This window comes from Strongylocentrotus purpuratus, unplaced genomic scaffold (genome assembly GCF_000002235.5).
Source record: "Strongylocentrotus purpuratus isolate Spur 01 unplaced genomic scaffold, Spur_5.0 spur5_scaffold_17, whole genome shotgun sequence".
In the NCBI taxonomy this organism is placed as follows: domain Eukaryota; kingdom Metazoa; phylum Echinodermata; class Echinoidea; order Camarodonta; family Strongylocentrotidae; genus Strongylocentrotus; species Strongylocentrotus purpuratus.
Window position 1 is genome coordinate 15,053,235 of NW_022145602.1, and position 25,940 is coordinate 15,079,174.

The 25,940-nt window shown below is 37.9% G+C and overlaps 2 protein-coding genes across 6 annotated transcripts in view; one reads left to right on the top strand and one right to left on the bottom strand.

The window, feature by feature from the left end:
- The window catches only part of LOC575241 (serine/threonine-protein phosphatase 6 regulatory subunit 3), a 57,319-nt gene extending 55,591 nt beyond the window's left edge, over positions 1–1,728 (bottom strand). For both annotated transcript variants that reach the window (XM_030987790.1, XM_030987789.1), the window contains exon 1: positions 1,314–1,728. The gene's annotated coding sequence lies outside the window, so the exon portion shown is untranslated. The remainder of the gene's footprint in view (positions 1–1,313) is intronic.
- Positions 1,729–8,597: 6,869 nt separating this feature from the next.
- LOC115917915 (SIN3-HDAC complex-associated factor-like) lies at positions 8,598–19,762 on the top strand. Of its 4 annotated transcripts, none has more exons than XM_030987794.1 (6): positions 8,598–8,719; positions 14,653–14,769; positions 16,799–16,944; positions 17,375–17,600; positions 18,363–18,519; positions 19,104–19,762. In XM_030987794.1, the coding sequence occupies exons 2-6, from the start codon at positions 14,682–14,684 to the stop codon at positions 19,474–19,476; spliced, it is 990 nt and encodes a 329-aa protein (XP_030843654.1). In that variant the 5' UTR covers positions 8,598–8,719; positions 14,653–14,681; the 3' UTR covers positions 19,477–19,762. The 4 variants fall into 4 exon arrangements, with proteins under 4 accessions (XP_030843654.1, XP_030843653.1, XP_030843652.1 ...); XM_030987793.1 differs by lacking the exon at positions 8,598–8,719 and adding an exon at positions 8,860–8,988; XM_030987792.1 differs by lacking the exon at positions 8,598–8,719 and adding an exon at positions 9,460–9,602.
- Positions 19,763–25,940: the final 6,178 nt, after the last annotated feature.

Sequence of the window (25,940 nt, forward strand, 5' to 3'; positions counted from 1 at the left end):
GCCATTGACTAGTATGGTTAGCGTTCGTCGCACAAAAAACCCGGAAGTGAATGCACGTTATAGTCAATGGCAATATCGCGGAGATGTCTCCGCGATATTGCCATTGACTATAACGTGTATTCACTTCCGGGGTTTATGGTGGGAACGGCCATCCATACTTTCATTCACTATAAGCGCACATGTTACGCGATGTAACCATGGTTTGGACTGAGCGGAGCTCACGCCTCCCTAATTAGCTGATTCCAAAAATGTGGGAAGGGTATTTTCAAACTGTTATAACAAATGATCCCTTGGGGCTAGCGAAAAAAAAAGCATCTGGATATTATCCTTACGTCTAGCCCTGCTTAAGCCGCGGGGGCGCAGCTCAGGAAAGTGGCAAATTTTGGAGCTAGGATGCAAACAACATTTCAATCGCTGTTTTGACCAAGATATTTTTAGAATTCTGGGGGTGGCCCCCTATGGGGAATATGGAGAAAAACCTGCTCTTTCATATGACACCTCATTTATTGAGTTTCACCTTCAGGATCATTTGTTATAAAGGTTTGAATTTCAAATTTTTTCATAAAATCATTGACCAATTTTGGATGGTCGCGCAATGCACGTAGACCACATAGGGAAGCGTACAATCTCTATGGGAAGGGTTTTAGCACACAACATTGGGTGCGCGATCAGACACCCTAGTAATATTACGTATTGACATTGCCATTGAACTTAAATTGCGCTTAAATAGGCCCGCTCTCACTTAAATTCAAAGCCACTCGGGTGGATCGACCAATGAATAAGAGCGTGTAAACTCACTGTACAGCGCTCAATGCGCAAAGTTCATCGTGCCTCCCTCCCACTGTCCAAGTCATCTCAATTCTTGTCAAAGTCAAACACACAATCATTTGCGCAAGCGCTTCGTAGGCCTACTGTTACATCGTAATTCGTAGCACTCAACCACTCCTCCCCACATCAAGAATATGCTACATGCCTGCAAAAGACCCAAACCCATTTAACCCTACACTCCTAACTCGGCCCAGAGCATGTAACGACTAGTAAAGTGACCCGTTTTTAACTTGGTCAAGGCAGTGCAACACGACAGCCGATATTTACTCGGCCGGTCCGCCTCCGTGGAACGACATGCACCGGTGACCAAACACGCCCGCTCAGCACATGACACCCACAACACAAACGGTAGCCAAAATGTTTTTAGAACAGACCCAACAGTTTATTTCATATCCCACAAGACTGGGAATCATTTGAAAGCATTCAACTCCTACATGAGAACATCGATAACATGAAGATAATTTATTCCGCCTCTTTATACTTACAATAAACAAGAAAAACGTGAATCAATGAAGGGTCTAAGTTAAGATTTCTCAATGTTTACGTGAGGGAGTGCGTGTTGCGTCGTCTTTTTACGGTTCCCCCATTGAATCCTCGCGTTTACGGACATCTACGAACGTTACAGCATGCATGCAACAACACTCGGTAATTCAGTTTTCCAGTTCGGAAGTGATCACTTCGAAGCAACAATGCACACCTTATCATATGATTTCAAATATGATACTAACTCAGAAAAATTATTTCATTATTGAAGTTTATCCAGGGTTAATATGCTCTCTCAGACTTCATCAATTGAGGTTGAATGGGTGTTGACACTATTTTAGTGCACCGGTAAAGCGCCAAAAGTTGCAACGATCGCGAAGTTCAAAATGGCGAATAGGTGAGATAATGTATGTAGCATCCCATAATACTCTGCTCCAATCACGTGTGAGGCTAAGGTCGTTCCCAAAATGACGTCATACTACGAGTATATTCTGTGTACAGATTGTAAACATCATAAAGTTTTTGAATTTCACAGTGATTATTTTAACAGGTTTAGATAATCTGATTTCGCATTTCGTATAAAATAGACATCACATATTATACAGACACTACCAATACCAGCTCGCACGTCCTGTGGTGAACCAAAGACCCAAGGGACAGTCGCCGTCAACCCAACCTGGCGCCTCGGGGTGTGATCCTATACCTGACAGTAACTTACTTACCAGTAGATAAAATATGAATACAAGTCATAAATGAATAGGAGAAAGGTAGAAAGAAAATCAGAGACAAAAGAATTAATAAGAACATAATAAAAAGGAAGACAAATTCAAAAGAAATAGGACTTACAAACTGGCTGCTAGCCTCCTTTAATGATGGTTGTGGTGCAAAGTATTGGTGATGATAATGATGGTACTGGTTTTGATGATGATGATAATGATGATAATGATGAACAGAGACGAGTCTAGTGACCAGAGAGGCATGCCATAATATCTCTGTTCTGACAACAAAAACACTGATAGGTCATCAGCTTTTTCCAATTTTGCCTTAATAAAACTCAAAGATGTTCTATTTGATTATTTGAAAGGGTAAGAATAAGTCAAATCATAAAGAAACCTACGAAGCCGTTCGAACCTTATGCTACATGTAAGTCATATTGCTTTATGAATTAACATTAGTATAGGCCTGTATTTTTAATTCAAACCAGAAATGTAAACGTTTACTGTTTCTTCATGTATCATTTTTTATAAATTAGGAATTATCGATTTTCTTTCCCTATATCGTCATTGCACTGTCATGAAAGATATTACTTTTTAAGCAGGCTGTTACAATAGAAAGGTTTGTTTTTATATCTTCCCATAATTGTATATTATGTAAATAATCATAGAGATTGACCTATTAAGTTCTGAGAAGATATGAAAATGATAACATTAAGCAAGAATAAATCATACTGTCACAATCACTTCATAATGAAAGAGGTTTGAAAAAATTATTGCAGCTTATGGACAAGAATTGTGGTTATAGGCCCAAAAAAAAATCATTTGGTTGTCCTCGATTGCTTTTCTGGAGTAGGGGCGGGCGGGCGGATTTTTTATTTTTTTAACTTCAATTTTTGTAGCGAGTGAGCTTTGGGGGAAATTGCTCTTAATCGCTTTAAATTAGGGGCACGTTTACTGATGAGAGGAAAAAGGGACACTTATCGAAAGGGATAAGAAACTTATAAGAAAAGAAAAGAAGGACGTGTCAAAGTACAAAGGCTAATTATCAGAGGTGGAAATGGGGCACTCTTACACCTAAAATAGAAGGCACTCACTAGGGATGAAAAGGGGACTTATGAGAACGGGAAATGGGCATTTGAAGACGGAAAAGAGGCACCCATCAGATTTGATAGGGGCATTTATAAGAAGTGAAAAGGGGCATTTATGAAAAAAGGGATAGGTTCCTTATTAGAAAGGAAAAGGGGTACGTGTCATTGTTAAAAGGGTAATTAATAGAGGTGAAAATGGGCACTGACCATATATCAAAAGAGGTAATTATGAGAAGGAAAAGGAAGAATGTCACTTATAAAAAAGGGAAATGTGCAAAAGTTGTTGAAGAAAAGGGGCACCGATCAGATTTTAATAGGGGCATTTATCGGAGGTGAAAGGGGGCATTTATGAGAAGGGGGGAAGTGGCTCTTACTAGAAAGAAAAAGAGGCACATGTTAAAATAAACGGGGTACTTATCAGAGATGAAAAGGGGGTAATTATGAGAAGGGGAAAAGGCACTTATAAGAAGGAAAAAGAACATTCATTAGGGAGGAAGAGAGGGACGTGCCTACATAAAAGGGGCATTTATTAAAGATGCAAAGAGCACTTATCAGGAGGGGAAGAGGCACTTGGCAAAGTAAAACGACTATCTCTCATAATTGAATAGAGTCATTTAAAAGAGGTGGAAAGGGCCACTTATCATAAGGAAAAGGGGCACTTATTAGAAAGGAAGGGGGGCACAATGTTGTGAAAATATAAGATGCGCTTATTTGAGTTAAAAAGGGGTATTTATTTAAGGTAATACAACGTTTTGGGAAATTTTGAAAATTGGGTGGATAGTGATTCTTTACAGTTTTTATATATTTAGATGCCCATGTGGATGAATTATAAGCACTAAAAAATTCAGCCCCTAAAACACTTCTGCTTTCGAGAAAAATTGAATATAAAAATTTACCGGTGCTCCCAGTAAATTTTGATAAATTTCAAATAGCGCCTATACGGTCGTACAATATTATAGCTGCAACCATGAAAATCTCAGAATGTGTAGTTGTGATATATAATTTCCAAACGGGAATAGCTAATCGGTCGATTTTAGCAAAGAAACATCGTTTTATATAGCTTAATTAATATTTGACCTTGAGAGGGAGCTATACAACATAAAGAGTTATTATTTACAATTTCATAACTTTAGACTCGATTTCAACCGCGACAACGATCACTGTATATTGTAGGATCGCATAGTGCTTCCAATATGATCATTTGAATCAAATTCATGACCCCATACCAAAACTTTGTATTACATTTAACGTTTCAACATGTATTATGCAATCGTATCCGGACACCTACTCCCTGGACAACCACCCCCCCGGATAACCATCCCTATAGATAACCACCCTCCAGGGCAATCGGCAACCTCTAGGACGACTACCCCCTAAGACAACTCCCCCGGACAACTACCCCCTAGGATAGTTGGGCGGGGGTAGTTGTCCTATGGAGGGTGGTTGTCATAGGGGGATAACTGTTGTCTGGGGGTAGTTGTCCAGGGGTAGTTGTCCGGGTTTTGTCCTGGAGGGTGGTTGTCCTAGAGGGTAACGTTAGCTGGGGGTAATCATCCTAGAGGGTAATCCCGGGGGTAGTCGTCCTAGAGGATGGTTGTCCTATTAGGGGGTAGTCATCCTAGAGGGTGGTTGCCCATAGGGGGTAGAATCGGAAGGGGAAAATAAGAGCGAAATGTGAGAGAGAGAGAGAGAGAGAGAGAGAGAGAGAGAGAGAGAGAGAGAGAGAAAAACAGGGACAGAGAGAGAGAGGAAGAAAAAAAGAAAATGCAATAAATTATCAATAATTCATTGCATTTTACCCCGGTCCCCAACATAAAAAATCCTCTGTACGGCCATGCGTTATGGCTCAAGGCATGGGCGCACAGTAGATTTTTTCTGTTAGGGACCAGGGGGAATTCAATGAATTACTGATAATTTATTGCATTTTCTTTGTGTTGGAACTGCCCCCTGCCCTAGCCCCCGCTGCGTACAGTCATGGTTCAGTGGCAAAGCAATGGCCTCGTAACTGTAAGGCCCCAGGATCAAAACCGTGTTGATGTGCTATATTAGTGCCCTTTTTGTGGGGCATTAATCCTCATTACTGTCATTTATGATTAAAGGGCGTAGGTCCCCTAGTTGATAAGCATAGTAGCGTACACATGCTTTAGCAGTCACTCAAAACAAACACTGGCAAATTATTATTCAATAAAATATGAGAATGCATCATTGTCAAAATAAGTAGTGAGCACTTTTTTTTTTTTTGCTCCCGAAAATTTGAAAATCGCGCCGGCCGAAGATTCGCTTAGATGGGGGGGGGGGGCCCAACCCCCCAAAAAGGTAAAAATCACGTGTTTTTACATGATTCTTTTCTCAAAGGGGGGCCCCCGGGCCCACCGCCCCCCCCCCCCTCCCCCCTTGGATCCGCCACTGCAGGAAGGTATGAACGAAATCAGACGCAACATGATGAAAAGGACACTAATTTTTTCAAAATGTATAACTCAGGAGGGTCTCTTCTTTTTAGATGAAATATATAATTTTATCCAAGGGCGTAGTCAGGATTTTGTACGGGGAGGTGTGTTTTTTGCCGAATTCCTGAGAAAATATTCAGCGGCGAATTAGCTAGCGGGAGATTAAGCGGGGGGGGGGGGGGGGCGGGGGGAAGGAGCGCATGCACTTTTTTTTTTGTTTTCCCACTTTTGATTCGTGAGAAAATATTTAGCGGCGAATCAGCCAGCCGGTGAATAAGGGGGGGGGGTAGCACTTTTTTTTTTGGGGGGGGGGTTGAACGCCAACATCCACCACCCCCCCCCCCCCTTGAGCAAACAAAAATTATCATACTTTTTATTTTTTTGTCAGAGGGTGTCTTTAAACATTCTAAAATACCCCCTCTTTTGCCAGGGGGTGTTTGAACACCTAACCCCTCCCCCTGTTTGCCAAGGGGTGTTTGAACTCCCAACCCCCCCCCCCCCCCCCCCCCCCCCCCTCGATACGCCAATGATGCTATCCAAAATATATTTTAAGTAGTTCCCCACGGGAGAAGGCACTTATGAGAAAATACAAATAAATAATGTGTTTGTACACGACAAACAGGCGAGTTGTCGATGACTATACGCATCCGGGGGGGGGGGGGGGTACTCACATATTAAGACATACGGGGTGCGTCGCTCTAATGGGTCACTTTTTCACAAAAAGTTACTATTCATGTGGGTCCCATTTTTAACAAAAGTATGCCTAAACATTCCCCCTTATAAATGGGAAACCAAATCTGTGTACCCCCCCCCCCCCCGGACCCAGAGCTAATATTTAAAACATGCACAATTCTCTGATCATTGTTCTGATTTATTTCAAACTGTCGCCATTCATTTTCTCTTTTTTCTGCTATCATACAATTAAACTTATTACTAAGATTGCATGGGTTGCCTTGAAATATCAAAGTTGGAGTCGATTTTATCGATCCGAAACCTTATAATTCATTTCATTCATTCATTTTTATTTTTTCATTTCCAACAAAATACAATACATAATAACGAATACAATGTAAAATGTATACAAAACATAGTAATAATTTATACATTTTACGAAGACAAAAAAAATGAATTTTAAAATTTAACTGCATTTATATTTTGAGGAAATTGAGAGGTCCACTGAAAAGCAGAGCTTGTAAATTGTGGACCCCTCAGATAATTTTAATGAGTGTAAAAAAAATATGGAATACTTAATCAATCAAAGAAGAATAGTGGCCAACAGAGAACATTTATCAAAACACGTAATGACTGTAAACAAGAAGACGTAACAAATTACATGACGAAGAAAGAACAGGAAAAAGAAGAAGAAGAAGAAGAAGAAAAAAAAAGATAATGATCAGCTAAAGCTGCTTGTCAGCAAGATGGTACATTTCAATTAATAATTTTTAAAATATCAAAAGCAACTTAACTGAATTAAAATTTTGGACAATAGAGGTATTACGCAATCCGAACATGACTTTTATGGGACATAAGTCAACATAGTATACGATCGAAAATAGTTGCGATTGTGACAATAGTTCTTATAATGTATGTTTTATCATTTGTATTCGTTAAGCCATTACCTCGTCCTTATCCAATTTCATTGTCTGAACAAATACAAAATAAGTGAATGCGGAAGTTGCTCAACAAAAGCTTCCGCGATTAGAAAAGGATGTTTCATTACAAAACAATCATACCACTTCCTTATTAAGTTGAAGAAGAAAAAAACACATGACAAATAGACAAAAGAAATGTAGGCGTTAGTAAAGCAGCACCTTTGACCTACATTTCATTAGAGCTAGTTTACAATTCCGTTGAATTCCGTGTTACTGCCTAATTATATCAATTCGAATAATATTCAAACAATTATAATAATGACCAACAAGCTGCATGTTGATTCTTTTAAAAACCCGCGCTCATACATGTACCAACGTCACTGTCTCCCTCTTTCCCTTCTCCTCTCTCTCTCTCTCTCTCTCTCTCTCTCTCTCTCTCTTTTCTTCTTCTCTCTCTCTCTCTCTCTCTCTCTCTCTTTCTCTCTCTCTCTCTCTCTCCCTCCTCTCTCTCTCTCACTCCCCTCTCTCTCTCTCTCTCTCTCTCTTTCTCTCCTTTTCATTTCATTTCATTTCAAAGACTTTATTTTCTGCAATCAAACAAATCAGTTATACAACAAATATGGATAATTATATAAAACATAAGGTATGCAAACAATATACAAAATATAGAAACAAATATATAATACATGAGTAAGAGTAAACTTATACGTTGGGCCATTGCGTGTATAAAGAAAGAAAGCAGAAGGTCGCCGTTATAAGCAAAAGCTTGAGTAGACGGTCAACCGTCTCCTTAATCCCATGCAGTTCTTATTGATCTTTCTTCATATTGATACCAGCTTTAAAAGCGACAAATTAATGACTATGCTATTTCATTTAAATATATTGTGATAATCATCCTTTATAATCTGACGTTGCCCTATTATACAATTTCTAACCTTTTTTCAAATACTAGGACTATCACTGCAACTAATCTTGTTTTTCTATTTTTCAGTAATATTTGTCAAGGAATGAAGGTGACGGACGAATAAGATCGCACAAATATTCTGACTTTACACTGCTTGTCACTTTCTCTCATATCTCTTATAACAGTGCTAATTTTGACTAATCTTTGATAAGAACAATGATAGTTTTAAGCGTTTATCAGCACTGATTAATTGATAATTTAATTTATCAAAGCAAAGTTTCAAAGCTGAACAAATGCCCATATTCAAACATTTCCATTCTCAATCTAGCAAGGTTTAAATAAGGTGCAGATGAAAACCCTTAAATGTTCTTTCACGACAGGAGTTTCTTTAGATGATTTGAAAAGAAACGTGATTTAAAAAAATAAATAAATCGATTCCAGTTTTATTTTCATCAAAACATTTATATCACTCTGACAAGAGAGGGGGCTATATCAGAATTAAATTGCTCCATCCAGCTAGATGATCGAGACGCGCTTGCCGAGGCCAAATACTTTCTATTTTTTTATCAAAGATTTTCGTGTTGTATCAACTTTCTCCAGAGGTCCAGTTCGTCATCTCCTCTAGAGAATCCATTCATCTGTACATCTGTCAATTTTCAAGGTAAGACATCTTCTAGATTAGCTGATTTGAGCAAGAACATGGGGTCTCATTTCGAATTTCCGACATGGCCGCATTCATTGACCGGCGTACTACGAAACCACACGTGGGTGTGTAACGGCGAACCGACCGGCTAGGCTAGGCCAGCTCTGGTGTGCACACTATATTACACACAGATCAATCCGTCGCCGAACATGGTAATTTTGAGGATTCGGGAAGCTTGACATTTTTCAATGTCACTGAAGATATTTTGCTTCATCGGCGGTGGCAAGGTATATTCTTTTAACCATATTTTCCATTATCTTCCACTCCTTGAAATAATAATGCTTTGTTCCTCTCCCGTTTCCCCCTATTTTCAACTTCCCCCGGAAACAAGAGATTTCCTGGGTTAGGATTGTTTTTGTTTCCCCCTCTCAGCTGAGCTCTCCGTACTCCATAAACAAAGGGCTTCGGTTGGTCCTGCTTGATCGACCGGGCCTCGCTGGGGGTCTTTGTTCGCGTGCCTGGCACGTGCCGCTCGCGAGCCACTGAGCCTAACAAAGCGATATATGGCCAGGATTTGGGCTTTATTCTCCCCCTGTGCTTTGTTCCTATTGGGTAGCACCGAGACCAGAAGGGTCCATAATTTATGCACACTGTCCTACTGGGTTGCGGTTGGGCTAAGCTGGCAATGAGTGATGTTTTGTTTAGGTTCCTTCTTTATTGTGGTCTAGGCTCCCAGAACTTGGTGGACAAAGACAGTTTTGAGAGGTTTTTTTCAACCACACACAGACTCACAGTTGTAATTTGGCATCTCTGAAGCTAGGTTGGATTTAGTACATCGCTCCCAGGACTTTACCATTTTAGGACAAATTATAGAGGAAGAATATATTGTCATTGTCAAAATGTGAGTATTTTATACTAAAATTTCATAATGCTATTGTGTGACAGCAAATATTTGCCAAGTTGAAAAAACTAAAAGACAAATATGTTGACTCTTGTCTTACTCTTCTTAGCGCGAGTGTGACACATGATATTCAGCGTTCATTTAATTCACTCATTGTCATACTAATAATATGACGCATATTTTATTTGTAATGACTAATGTATATAAATTATTGTTGCCATTTCATCATCGTCTTGATGTAAACAAGATGGTTGAGAGCAATTGAACAATCTCTCAATTCATCCTCTGTTTACAAATAATATTCAATTTACGTGACATGTCACTGACCTCTGACCTTTAGTATCAAAACCAACTGCATCCATCATTTGTGATGATGTCATGTTCAACACTTGTTATAGTGGTTACTGGCTAGTGTCATGTATGTACATACATTTAGGTCTGTATAGTCAACGTGCAAACTCCTTGTCTCTACAAATCAAAGCATATTTACTTCATGTTTTTAGAATATTATCTACTCCATTGATGGACATTGTTTGCAGACACTGACTGTCATTTTGTTCTTTATGTAGTACGTTGAAACTAGGCATTTCTCATTTTGAAATCCTGAAAACTGGCTGGTTTTAAATTGTTCCAATCCGTTGTGCCATGTCTATGGATTAAACTCCCTGCATTAATGAAAAATAGTACTTCACTTCATTTCTTCAAAAAAAAAAATCATTCTTAATTTGTCCTTAGACAATGCTAGCTGAGTAGTATCCACTGGAAAAGGCACGATGTACATCCATATATTATTATTATTATTGTTATCATTATTATCATTTTGCATCCTGCACAATGCAAACACATTGTATGTCAGGTGACAGCTAACCTGTCTCTACTCTAGTGCCCCCCCCCCCCTCCTGAAAATAGAACCCCTTCAGCCTTAAATAATTATTTGATTACTATTATGACTGCCTCAGTAATTGTATTCATATTCTTCAAGTATCGATACATTTTTGAAGTCTAGTCTTTTTCAGTCATATTTCACTTTCATTGTTATTTTGCCACAGTGCGTACACAATACATTGGCCAAGCCCTTTGTGCAGATCTCATGCAGAGGAGATTTCTTTGTTGCTTCCCATGCCAAATTGCTCTTTTGATCAAATGTCTCTGAATTTCTCTTTCTCTTTGTCTCTCTTTGTCTCTCTCTCTCTCTCTCTCTCTCTCTCTCTCTCTTTCTCTCTCTTCCCTCTCATGCCACCTTCTATACCCCTCTGATTAGTATTATGACCCCCCCCCCCCCCCTTACCCTACCAGCTGTGTGATACAGCATTGTGACTAACAATATCAAATGTAACACTCGTAATCTAATCAGCTACATGTACTTGTATTTATCTCTTATCATGCACATGTAGGTTGAAAATCCATATACATGTACCATCATTACCAGCAGAAAAGTGCAGACACAAGATACAGGCTATAGATAGGTTACTGGGTGCTAGAAACTATAATTGAGTACCGGTAGATGGTAGTAAATCATTTTTAATCGATTCAGGAGTAAGTCACCACAGTTTCTGATCTGGGTATTGTAAAGATTGTTGTCATTGTTTTTGTTTATTTATTTATTTATTTTTCTACTTTATATATCGCAGCATGATGATTTAATTGAGTATATGATCCCATGGGAGGGGGGGGGGGGGCAGTTTGAGAAGCTTTTCATGAGTTCTAAAAATCTCAAATACATACAGTATATGGGGCTCTGGAACGACAAATATCATCTGAGAAGATTTTATCAACAGTTACAGGCTTTTTCTGTAGAAAATCCTATTTTGACAGCAGAATGAAAGAGATACGGGTAATGTACGGAGAGAAGAGAAGAGGAGAGAGAGAGAGAGAGAGAGAGAGAGAGAGAGAATGGAGAGAACAAACGGCATAGAGAGAGTTATCTAGCTTTCCAATCACAAAGTTATTCCATCACGATCATCAACATCATCAGAAAGCAATTATGCATGGACTATTTATGTATTCTAGAGTAGGATTCGAGTAAGTCAGGGAGATGAAAATAGCCCCGATTGATCCATAGATTTGGCCCTCGTATCGAGGGTGTAATGAAAAAGGAAACCATTTCATGCTGTCGCTTCAATATTCAATAAAATAATTTGTGTGTTTGGCTTCATGATATACATTAGATGTGTGATGTCTGCACTGCATTGAAGAAAAAAGGAATAAAAAAATTACGCAGTTACTTAATGGCCAGATTTGGCTAAAAAATGTACAGTACTACTATTAGTAGGTTTACTTACAAAGTTCAATCGTAATATGGCAATATTCAGATTAGACTGATAATATTTGATTGGGCTATCTATTTTTAAGGCTCTTTTCTGTGTTTACTTCTTTAATTCAGAATTTTTTTTGAAGTACTAAAAACCATCTAGTAATTGTGTAGAACTACAATACATCCAAGTAGTACAATCCCCAGGGAGGGGCTTCGTGCTTCTTGCGCCCCCTTCCCCCCTTGATCCGCCAATTCCACATTTTGTGGTATGGCTCAATAACTTGTGATTCCGAGCCCTAACAATTATTATTGATTGCCATCTGAAAAACAATATGTGATCAATGTAGCCCTAAAAATAATTCCTATCCAGAAGCAGAGATGCCAACTGTTCCGTTTTTGCCGTATTTGTTCCGTTTTTTCGCTATGAATACGGCAGTATGTTTTTTGTATGTTTTGTTACGTTTTTTAATTTTTTTTTTTTAATTTTAAATTTTTTTTTTGTTAGTGACGTTTTTCTTAATTTCTGATCATGGGCTTTGTGTCGTAAGTCTATTATGCACCTACGTCTTCAAACGATGCATGCAGGATGATGATACGGGCCCCAAACTGTGCACATTGCGAACAACGCACGTGTAATGTAAGCACGTCGCGCTCCGATCCGGGTTCGTATACGTGGTACTGCCGTTTTATTTAAGCTACTCGGTTGGGCGATATGTTAAGGTGAGAGATTTTTTCAAAAATACTGTTTTTTGTCCCAAAATACTGTTTTTTGCTCTTAAGAATACTTTTTTTTTGTTGAAGAAGGTTGGCATCTCTGCAGAAGGGGTTAAACTAGTGTTGAGACTTGCTTTAGGGTTAGTGACAGTGCTAAACATTTTCAAAACAATTTATAGTTTTTACAGGTACCCACTTATCAGCCTTGACCTCCCCCCCCCCCCCCCCCCCAACCTTCCGCCCCCACGCACGATACATGATCAACTGTGATGTATTAAAGCAGGGTATGTGAGAGAAGGGTATTCATGTGTAGATATATGTAGGCCTGCTGGTACTTTACATTAATTTATGCACATTGCACATGATAACATAGGTACAGGTATATACACGTGTTAGTGTGTAAGAAGTAATTAATTAACTGCGATTGTTCACACGCAATCTGAACGCATGACTCATGCATGCTTGATGATACAGAGTCGATCCCCATCCTCAGACCGACCCAATGCACTTACACACACGTAGAGCTTGGGAACGTTCACACTCTGTGACTCATCATGCAAGGGCAATCTCTTGATTCACTGATCTTTACACAGGTGATTAATTAATCTATAATGTGAATCACCTCATGCATATTCATGAGGTACATCATACAAGTAGATAATCATAATCTTCATTTGATTAAATCCATAAGCTCCTAACACTGGTGCACATGCACTTTAATTAAGATGCAAAATATCTTATGTGTGTACAGTAGCTGCAAATCGGATTAGTGACTACTTACATGCAGGTGTACATGTAGATCACAATTAATAATTATAGCGCCATACATAAAAATGTATTGTACATATTTACAATGAGCAGTAGAAATTTTGTAAGGTTGATTGGCGATTTGCATACCTGGTACATGTTTTGTGATTCTATAGCCGGGCAAAAAATACAGTTAAGCTCACAATATCAAAATTTAGACCACCATTACAAATATGATCGATGGTGAGATTAAACTATCCTTGATAATAGATTAAAATGAACTTGACTTTATGATATCAAAGAATGTATTTTTGGTAGTAATTAAAGTGATTATCAATTTAATGTACAATAAAATTGAATATTTATTGCCAAAGTGAGCTGACTCATATTTTTCAATAAAAAAATATATCACCTTTTTCTTTAGCTCTTTACATTTACAACCTAACTCGATCATGGTGGTAATCTTGGAGAGCCATGTTCCCATTTCATCTAAACCAACAACACACATGACTCATCTCGCATCACTTCTTATCAAAGTACTGTACATGTATGCATAGCCTCTCTTCTTGTTGGATTGAGTATCGAGTATCAGAGAAATGAAATTGTCTTAACGCAACCAAATTTAATGCACACGTCTTTGTGAAGTGCCTCAATACAAATTATTTCATTCACCTTACTATTACTTACAAGCATAGACCGAGGCCTTGATTTATAATAAGGCGTACACAAAAAAAGTGTTATATTGCCCTTTGCGACCGACCCCAAAATCTTGAAATCTATGGTCGGCTTTTAGAAGAAAAAAATTTACTGTTTTTTAGAGAAAAAAATGTTTAATGAATACAAAAACTGACAAATATCAGCCCAAAGAGGGAGAAAAAAGAAGATTTTTAAAAATTTGTATAAAGATTTCTGACCGACCGACCCATGTTTTGTCACTCTAAAGGGCAATACAGCCCAAAAAATTGTGTAAATGTACATAATAATAATAATTTGTTAAAGTCCACTCCAAATTTTATTAAGTTAAACCGAAAATGGAAATTCTTTTTGCCCAATTGATCGTGAGCCCGGCAGCCACTGAGCAGCGCCAGATCGACGTTGCTCTATCTCTTATTGTTGAACACCAAACAAGGTAGCAGCAACTCCCGTCTTTTAACGTGAGTGGTTGTGAGGTGGACGCTCTACTGACTGAGCCAACACACCGGTCACCGGTCATACATGTATGTGCCCCTCATTACAGTAATGTTTCAGCTGTATTCATATTCCATCTTATTCTCCTGTTACACATTTATGACTCACAATCTTCTACAAATGAACTCATATACTCTCTCATGACAGTTTGCAGACCTGTGCAAAAGCAAGCAGCCATGTTCACATTCCACCGTCCCAAGATCTACCGCAGTGTAGCCGGGTGCTGTATCTGCAAGGCCAAGTCATCCAGCTCCAGATTCACAGGTAAGTGTGAACAGTCCCTCCTTCGCACACATCACACAGTACACATACTACATACATACATGTACTTTAACTTGTCCGACTCATAAGTACAGTGAAACCTGTCTTTAAAGACCATCCAAAGGGGAAACACAAAAAGTGGTCTTTGTAAACAGGTGGTCTTTGTAGTAGACAGGTTCCTTTAGTACATGTTTCAATGAGAAACCATTTTCAAGGGAAACATAAACTTGGTCTTTGTAGACAGGTGGTCACTAAAGCAGGTTTGACTGTATAAAAGCATGTTAACTCTAATACACCCATTTTAATCAAATGTCAACTAACTTTCAATCAAGATGTTTAGGTGAAACGTTATAGTTGCCCAATAGACTGGTGTACTGACTAGCATATTCAAACTTATGGATATTGTTTCCCTGGGGACCTAGTGACGGGGATTGAGATTGAGATTGAGAGTGAATGAACCACTCTATCACGACACCTCCATTTTACCCCGAATCCTCATCTTTGTATGCTTTTAAATTTTCAATTATCATATGGGCTACTATACAGTTTCTACATATATCAATTCCGTCTGGTAGATCTTTCATTCACAGATTCTAAGACACATTTTTTCAAAATTGCTTTTGATGATTAGCTTACTCTGTTCACATTGATGTATATTTCATATGTACATGTATTGTAATTTTTTTTTTTTTTGGTTTTGTTTAACAAGTAATGGTTTATCATTGTATTTTGTTTCTTAGCGCTTACAGACTTTGGTGGTTAGCGCTTTATAAGCACCGTTTTTATTATATTATTATCATAAAGTCCCCTGTATTATTCTGAGAGAATCTCATTTCTAGTCATGACCAAAATGTAACGCATGACCTTTAACACAGGTTTACCGCGGTATAAAGGATTTAAAATGAATCATATCCCACGCATGCCCTACTACTGTTTGAACCCATGTCATGAGTCATTCATTTACCAGCTGTGTCATGTGCTAATTTCCTTTAGAGTCATGAATATCAATAATGGTAGAACGATTAGAGGTATCATCATTATTACATGTTTCCTGTTGCAACATTTTTTTTTCTTTTCATCATGAAATAATAGACTACCGGTATGACTATTTTCGTAATATAATAAAATTGAATGCACAAATCTTTGTTACCGGTAATTGCCCCATTGCAAATTATTTCATTCACCTGTTACGAATAAATAAATCTCAGTAGTCAAGATGCAAAACGCAAACATTACATGTAGTTGTTGCTAGGTAGGGCAAACATTATGAGTTGTCCTACCTAGCAAAAGGTACCCATTTACCTCACCTAGGTCAAGTGTTGCAAATGTAGATTAATGTCTTGTCAAAGGACATTAGTGCCATGGCGGGGAATGAACCGCGGACCATATGTGATCTACATTCTGGTGACATATCCACTAGACCAAGACATGTCCAGATATCATGATCAAGACTCATGATGTATTATGCGCTATACAAGACTGGATTATGTAACAGTATCCTGTTTATATACATTATAGTCTGTCAGTTGACTACAGTAAATCACATAAATAGGATCAACTGACAGACTTTCATGTATATTCAGTTAGAGGGCGCAACCATGCCTTTTAATAAAAACTTTCCTCACATGTTAAAACACCTGTGTAAGCTCTCTTCTCTTCAACTCAAGAATAACACTTGAAGATAAGGTTGAGTTCTGGTCATGCGATTGCATTGTGAAAGAAACGCTGTGGAATCGATCAGAGAAGGTTGATGATTGATCATCTGGCATATAAGTATTGATGTGTACTGCAAGGTTCTGGAATCATAAAAATGATAAGAAATTTGGCCCAGTCTTGGTAAAGTTACAAGCACTGTACACAGAAATATGTATATTGGACTACATCAAGAATATATCAAGAATATTAAGGCATTTGAAGAGCCATGCTTTTCAGGGAACATTATCTGATGTTCTTCGACATCACAAATAATACAATGATAACGCTCACAAATTATTGTTCACCTTATTTTTCTACTATGCATCTACATTTCCAGACAGCAAGAAGTATGAGATGGAGTTCAAGAACTGCTTCAACCTGGTGGAGGGCCAGCAGAGACAAGGAGAGATCTGCAACGCCTGTGTGCTACTCATCAAGAGGTGGAAGAAACTACCCAAGGGAACCGAGAGGAATTGGAACCATGTAAGTTTCAGCCATTGCCATGGTTACCACCTGAAAATCAGGAAATGAATTCATTTATTTCCAACTATCTTTTCACCTTTGGGATTTTAATTGTGTTTTGTGATAAACTTTTTTTTCTTAGCACCTTTAAAGGTATTAAGTTCATAATTATATCAAGCTTGTATGTATATCCAGTGGGGTTGATAAACTTGTTTGTATTTTGTATACGTTGAGGACTACGCGGCCTTGCAGGTTTTCAGCAGTTCAATTTTCCCTTAATTGCATCCAATCTTGCACTGTATATACATGTATATCATTGTTCTTCTATAGCTCTTATAACTGTCAGACTTCACAACTGTCATTGTTTTTTTGTATGATTGAGAAAAAGAATAAGATTGAACCAAATTGAACTAACTCACTCTACTACACCTTCCCTTCAATCGACCACCAGGTAGTAGATGCCAGGGCGGGGCCAGGGGGGAAGTCCCAGCTGAGGCAGAAGCTCAAAACCCAGAAGACCGCGCCCACCAACCTCTACTCCAACAACTGCAACAACAACAACCCCGGCTCCCTGGTGACGGAGCACGGGTGGAGCCGGAGACACAAGAGGAAGCACGCCGAGCGGAAGAGGAGGATGCAGCTCCTGGACGGGCTGAGAGCAAGGAGTCATCCTGACAGTAAGAGATTCATTGAATTTAGAGTTGTACGGTCCCTTGGATAGGATGTTTAAAGGGATAGTTGAGTTTTGTTGCAGAGGGTGCTTCACAATTTTTTTTTTGTGAGCTAATGAAAAACTGAGAGTCTAATTTGAAAGAACATACAATTTAAATGACAAAATCATCTTTGTTTGATCAAAATCGGTTCAGAGACGGCTAAAATATCCATAAATATAACAATTTCTAATATTTTTTGGTGCCCCACAAATATTCCATAATTTAAACCAGCCGTTGAAAAAACGAGATAGCCCCTCATACGTTTTATTCCAGCCAATGCCGATATTGGCTTTTTCATGTTGGTTATAATACGCACTACCAGCCGGCCTGTGTATTGTTATTATTAATGAATAAATTAATTAACAGTTACCATTATTCTTTTAAAAGTGGAGCTGAATTGGTATGATCGTATTTGCTAAATTGCACACATTTTGGGGTCTAAAATTACCTTCATAGCAATTTTAGGTCCTAAAAGAGCAATAGAAATGTCATAAATAAGAATAAGAGCAATAACCATGCATTTTGAAGGCATTTGCGGTCTTAAACAAGAACTCAGCTATCCTTTTAGTAGTAATAATAATAATAATAATAATATGTCTTGTTTACCCAGGGTAGCCTCATCAGTATTAATACTGTTCTCCATGAGGGCCCTGCATGTTAATAGCACTAATCAAATGCAGACAATAATCATGTCTTTTCCCTTTCTCTCCTTTGCGTACCTCTCAGCGGAAGATGCATCGCCACCTAGCCCCACCCCCAGTGATGCCTCAGACATCTCAGTAGCCTCCCAGCCAAGATCTAGGACTGGGTTAATATCATCAGATGACTTAGATGAACTACCCCCTCTACTGGCCTCCATCATTGACACTTCTTACTGGAAAATGTAGGCAATTTTAAAATAAATCTTTTTCTTTAACAAAGTGCTTTTGTTTATATGTTGTTCTTCTTCAGAGCAATATAAGTTCATAGTTGAGTGCTTCAGTAAGTCATATCATATCTACAGCGTGGAATAATTTTTAATGATATCTGAAGGAGAAGCATAATATAGCTTTAAGTGTAATGAAGGATATTAGTTCTGACTTGTGCCGTTTCTTTGAATTCTCCTCAGTTCCAATTCGTTAGAGTGAATTGTAGGGCTAAGTTGTGTTGAAAACTTGTTAGAAAGGAATTATTAATCGACAACAATTTATGATTGTAGATATATTATGATGTTAATATTGATTTTATGGATGTAGAACAGGTTTCAGGTCAATATACTGTAGGTCACTTTGATTAATGTGTTACTTTGAAGTTTTATCTAATGACCATCATTTTTACCATCAATATGACCACCAATACACAATTACCATTACCATCATCATTAATTTTATTATCATCATTATTATCATCATCATTCATGACTTCATCACTTCTTTCAGTTTTTGATTAAAAGATGGTCATTAATGTATATATATCTTTCTTTAACAGGGAGAAGATTTGTTGTGGGACCATCTTCAAGGGGGTGCGAGGAGAGATCATGGTGCACCCACAGCTCCTCAGACCGTGCGCAAACTCCTGCCTGGGGTCAGGGGTCAGACGGCCGACCCCTAGCCCCGCCCACAGGTCACCCTCTGACCCCTCTTCCCAGCACAAGCCAAGCCCCGCCCTCTCTTGCAACAAGGGTGTGGTCAGCAGCGACCCCATCGCAGCAGTGACCAACAAGCGTGGGGCGAGACAGGACAGTATCGGTAGCGAGGGATCCAACGACAGCTCGGAATCGGATGACCTCAGCTTATTAGCTCACTCTGCAGAGGTCGAAGGGCAGAGGTTAACAGGAAGTGACATCATGGAATCATGCTAGTGTTGCGCGTGTCCTCTTCCAAGAAACATAATACTCCCTGATCTGTTGTTTGTTTCCTCAACCTTGGTCATGGTCAAAAGAATATTGTGTTGTAATTGAATGTCAGCGCCGGAATCAAGTGAGTTCTTCCTCAAAATCGTCCAGCCTTTAGAGTCGTACGTCTGTTTACGGATGAGCGAGATGTTCTGCATGTAGAGGTCAGATCCCAAATGTTGGCCGGCCCAGTTTCGACTAGCTCCCATGCCACGTCTTGAGGATGGCGACTGGACAGTCGCAGACGTGTGCAGTATGAAGCTGATACGCGTCTGCAGAAGCCTAGTTCATGGACTTCAAAGAGTGGCTTCAGCAATCAGCATCACTTCTGATGACTAGATATGTTATCGTACTGAAAGTCTCTTTCCTCTTTTCTCTCTCCCATCGGCAGTTCTGCCTTCACCTCATTAGCCACCCCTATGATAAGAGGGTAACAATGCAGGCCGAAGATGTTTGTTGAAAGATGTCTTTCAAGAATTATGCTGAAAGATGTCTTTGTGAGGTCACAATGGCCATTCTTGTGATGAACACACACACTCTTGATCATCATTGCCCCAATGGGATTCATAATTATACGAGGATGTGTTTGTGTATATAACAAGATCCCAAAATGTTCAAGCGTGCATACACAAGTTTCCCGCACACATATCGGGCTGTGCGTTGGCTAAAGGTAAACAGAACGATATACAGGTAACGCTTACCCTGTTGAGAGCCAGAAGGGCATTTTACATTGTTGTAAATGATTTGAAATAATCCCTTCTGGCTCTGAGCGTACAATTAATGTGTGCATATCGTGGAGATCGATGCAAATACCCTTCTTTTATGTAACTTATCATAAAGACTTGTCAAAATTGTATGTCGAGGGTTCAGTGGCACAAAGACGTAACTCCATATTTTACCAAAATGAGTGTTTGATATCAAAATGTTCAGAAAAATGTAGGCGCTACTGGAAACACAAAGACTTAACCGCACCTAACACCCCATTGAAGTCAATGGCTAGTAAAACACAGACTTAACTCCTTAAGGCCCAAGTGCTCAGTGACACATAAACCACTTTTTCTCAAAATGGAAAAAATAGAGTTACGTCTTTGTGTCACTGACCCCTCAATAAAGACTTTTGAAAATTGTATGTGTACCAATGGTGAGTCATTGGATGAATGATGTATGTTTGTTTGCTGTGCCACAAAGTAAAGAGGAGAAATTTGCTAAGAATGTTTGATTGAGCGAATGGCTACTTTAAATAGTGTTCATTCGTTATGAACTTTCAACTGTACACTACAAAGCTGGTAAAACACATTAGTTTTCTAATGCATGTATACATGCATTTTCTGTTGTGCTCGAGCAAATTGAGGGCACAATTTAACCTTCAATAAAAAATGCAAAGTATAAAAATGGTGTTTCAAAAAAATGCAATAAAATTGGCTTATCTTCATTTGCTGTAAAGACAATTGAAGTTGGATATGATATGCTAGCTGTATCCATAGCTGTCGTGTTCTGAACACATTCAAAAGTTATATTCAATAAACCATTTTTCTGTATGAATTACATTAAAATAAAATCTATTCTTCAGGAAGGAGGCTAGACATCAAATGATAATATAAGAAAAAGAAGGAGAAAAAAGAAAAGACATACAATTACTAAAAGTGGTTTTGTGGATGTGGAGAATTGAACTCCAATGTACCGTAAGTGTGACAATGTGTCCCTTTTTAATTTTAACAGACCACAAAACCAGGAATTTCCTCTTTTCTTAGTAGCCCATTGCAAACAAAACTGTTCTTTGTTATTGAATGTTGGTTGCTGTTATATGATGTGGACAAAGTGAGGTTTATTATAAATGCATAATTTTTATTATAGATGCATTATTTTCTTGATGAGATACGTTGCAATTGAAAGTATTTTTTTGAGAGTTGTTACTACAGAGAGAGAGAGAAAGGCTAATTTTTTTATTCAGATGCTCTTATTTTTTAACTCTATTTATTGCCAAAAAGGGCCAAAAGAGATAATAGAAGAAGAAGGATGTATGGAAACGAAGTATATTATTATGATAGAAATGTAAATATGTAATTTCATGTACATGGACATGTATGTATGTATGTATGTATGTGGATATGTGGATGTCTGTATGTGTCAACCAGCAGTGTACGTGTTCAGTGTTTGTGTATATTCGTCAGAAGTGTTTTGCATAAGTACACCAGAAAGCTGAGTAGTTTACAAGCACCAAGAGTGTACCTGGTAGTCCATGTAACACCACAAGTGTAGTCCATGTTACACCGAGAGTGTAGTCCATGTTATACACCGAGAGTGTAGTCCATTTAACACCATGAGTGTAGTCCATGTTACACCATAAGTATAGTCCATGTTACACCAAGAGTACAATCTATAGTTAACACTGAGATAAATACTTTGGGGTATTTTAATTCTCAAAGAAGGTGCCAACTGCATGTACATCCAGTTTTATTTAATGCTTACTGTACACTTGAGTCTTACACCAAATGTTCTATACAATATGTATGTGTACAGTCAGTGTTTAATATTGTAATGCTCCCCAGTGGTGTTAAGCAGCGTGATGTTAATGTTAAAATGTGTGGTGTTAAGCAAAATTAACACCAAACCTGTGGTGCCAGTTTAAAATCTCTTGTGATGACGCCAAATCTTTTATTTACCCCAAATCATTCTATTTACTCAGTGGCACCTGGTTAACACTGAAGTTTTACACTGTAGGTGTTAGCACATATCATGGTATTGAATCAACTTTATGCACTACACTCTATGCATTCATTGTAGTTTTAAATCTACACCACACTATCATTAAACAAAAACTAAACACCCAATCCTTACAATGCTCAGGAATACATATTTGTAATACTTAAATCTTATATCCTAAATAAATCAAAATGTATTATTTATATGTTTCTCCTGTATATCTAGATAAGGATAGCTGTATTTTTCTTTGTGCAATTTCTAATTTTGGTTATTTCTTGCCCTTTCAAGTCAGGCTGAAAAGTAGTACCTCCCGAAAAAAACACCTTGCCTTGTATACGTCCATATTATCCCTTCCATATTGTATGCTAATCATCTAGGTATACTTTTTTCAATGTGAATGTTTTCATTAATTGACCAAAGACTTTTAGAAATGTGAACAAAGTCCTGTTTGTATAATGTACACAATATGATGGTAGACTTTTCCCTTTCTGACAATTAGATGTACATTTGTAGGTCATTCAAATGAAGAGCAGGGGTGTTGCTTGGGATTAGGGGGGGGGGGGTGTCACCTCTTTCAAGTTTCTGTGTGCAAAATGATGGGGTGAAATTGATGCCCTTTTTTATTGCCAGAGAGTCACAAAAGTGATCAGGTTTTGAGTTTTGAAGACAGTTAATTGTTGCTGACAATTTTGTTTTCTTTATTTTTACATTTGGTGGGAGGGGGGGGGGGGGGTGTGGCCTGGCTCTAGCAAAGCACTTGCTCACATGCATAGTAACAGCTCACTTGCAGGCTTTTAAGATAGTCCACTATAGTAAAGGAGTCTGCAATCATAGGCTAAATATAGTACATAATCATACAGTTTGCAGGCCAAACCATTGTCAGTAGTTTTGTGTTATAAACTGTCTGCACTGTAAAGACTAGGCTGACTGCACAGTCTACCGCACACCATAGGCTCTGCATTTAAGCTCCTCCTGACTTGGTTGTGTTAAAGTTTCAAATTAGAGTCTGTGCGTTTAGACTACCAATTGACAATGACTGTGTATCCTATGTAGAATGTATAGTCTACATACTGGCTAGCTCAGACCCGGTCAGTGCTATACCGCTGTGCATTGGGGGTTGACAAAGGCTTTGCCTACAAGTCTAAATCCCATGTAACAATTAAGTAACACATTAATCAAAGCACGGTCCTACTACATGATCAATTAAAATGACCTCTATTGGCCCGAAACCTGTTCTACATCTATGAAAACACAGAACAAAACAAACAATGATTTTATCACCTTTCTAATCAAACTAACCTGTAAATGACCTTATGTCTCTGCTAGCAGCTTAGGAATAGAAAATGTTTGACCTGAAAACAAGTATTGTGACAATCCTCCACATTTAATCTCATATGCAAATGCTCAATGTATTGTCTTATCAATTAACAAACCAGGAAATCGCCCAGCCAGTAGATGTCAAATGCCTAGCCTGCATGCGCAGACCTTATTTGACACTTAACCACAAATCCTCAAAGTAGAGCCTAGCTCAGTCAGTCTCTTTTTTTTACATTACTTTGTTTTTTCATATAAATAAAAAGAAAATCTGTTGCAAAAATAGTCATTTCTCATTTCTGACTAATTGCCACATAAAAACCAAACAAGGAATTAAAATGAAGGTTGTGTTAAATCAAAGAGATACTACAAATTAATAGGAGCAGCTACACTATGAACATGACAGACAAAATATACAGTTCCTCAGTTAGACAAAGGAACATCCCTTCACTGCTACTATGTAAAAAGGTGAATATGCATGTGACACCTGTTCTACACATTTTTACATAATAGCAGTGAAGGGATGTTCCTTTGTCTACCTGAGGAACTGTATATTTTGTCCGCTTTCTTTGTCAGTCATATTCATAGTACATAGCCCAATAAGTGCAGTAGGTAGTAGTCTTATAGATAAGCCACTTTGCTACACATCGCATCCGACAAGGGTTTGTGTGTGTTTGCCGACTATCCAGTGTCTGTCTCTGTCTTCGTCTGTAGCCTTTAATAAAAAAAAATATATAAAAAACTTCCATTCGCCTCATATATTGGACAGTGGTATGTCCGAAAATCATAAGCAATACGTCAATGTGAAATGTCTTATTTCATTGTGAAATTATATAATTGTAAACATCATTAATATGTGTTGTGTAATGGTAGGATGTAATTTGCTGATGCATACATGTTGATTAAGAGGCAGAAAGCCTCTTGATCTAGTATTTTGTATATTTTATTTCAAATGGACTGTAATTATTATTTTGGAATCACTTGATCTTAAAAATGAATTGAAGTTTTAGATTATTGCGAACTCGCAAACATTTACATTAACTGAAATTTGATCAAATTACAGAGGATTGAAGTGAATTTTTCAAATAAGCAATGTTGCAAATATATTTATAAATATTTTTTTCTGGCCGAGGGACAGTTATGTTTGTGGTACTATACTCTTTATTGAATTATCAAACTTGAAATTGAAGTAGACCTGCATGTATTTTGGAAGTGATAATTTTGTGATGAATTGATTCCTGAATCTAAGTGGATATTTTATATTTAAAGGTAGTTGTAATTAAATGCAAGGTGACAATAAGGATGCCAGAAACTTATTTATTCTAAAGAAACTAAAAATAACGAATGCTTCTTATTCAGTAGGCTATTAAAACAAAAATTGGACAATGTGAATTAACAGTAAAATGGAATCTAAATGTATTTTGTCTCATGGAGACTATTATGAACACAGTATATATTTGCAAATTGACATGAATTGCTAACCTGTTTTTCCATACTTTCTGGATAGACTGTAATTTCTTTTATTGTGAAGTAAAATAGTTTACGTTGATTTTCTTGCTGTGATTGTAAAAGTACTTGCAGTAATAAGTTTTTGAAATAGTAGATGGTAATCTCGGTCTTGAACGTTCCAAATAATCACTTTTCACCATTGAATGTTGATATAAGCCTCTTGTACTACATGTATATTATTCATTGCATGTATTGTAATAATGTGTAAATCACACAATCTTCCATTACTATGCGAGATGCCAGTTTTTTAAAGTGTCCAATATTGCATGGACCGAGCTGATATTTTACAGGGTTACATGGTGGCCGATATGCATCATGGACGAATTCAAAATAGAAAGAAAATATGGTAGCTAAACCTTCTAGCTATTTCAAGACCAAAATATTCATTTCGTCACTCGACACATAAATACTTTTGACCCAACCATTATTTTGACCTTAGCATAGGATTAATGGGAAGGGTGATTTCATAATACCCCCAATAACGTTTTTTTTAATAATGATGAAATAGTAATCAGTTAATTTTGGTCCTGTGATTTATAAAATACTGCGAATGTAATTATTTCTGATCCATCATAGAGGTTTTCCGATATGATAATGGGGAGACAGGGTTATATAATATTTCATTGAAAAACTTTTAACTGTTATTATTATGTTTTTTTAAAATCACATGTCACCTTGGTGCTTCTCATAATGTACTATGTCACAATCAATAGGACATTACACTCTGTGGAAAGCATTTCAAATAATGTATAACAAGGAGCAATACACATTTTGGGAAATGAATAATCAATTCGGGGGGAGGGGGAGTGAATGACGTAAGAGCCATTCCGTCAGTATGAAACGTTCTGTCACTTGTAAAACTTTGTATCTCTTTCTCGCCTAGGCTTATTTTCCATTTGCAACGA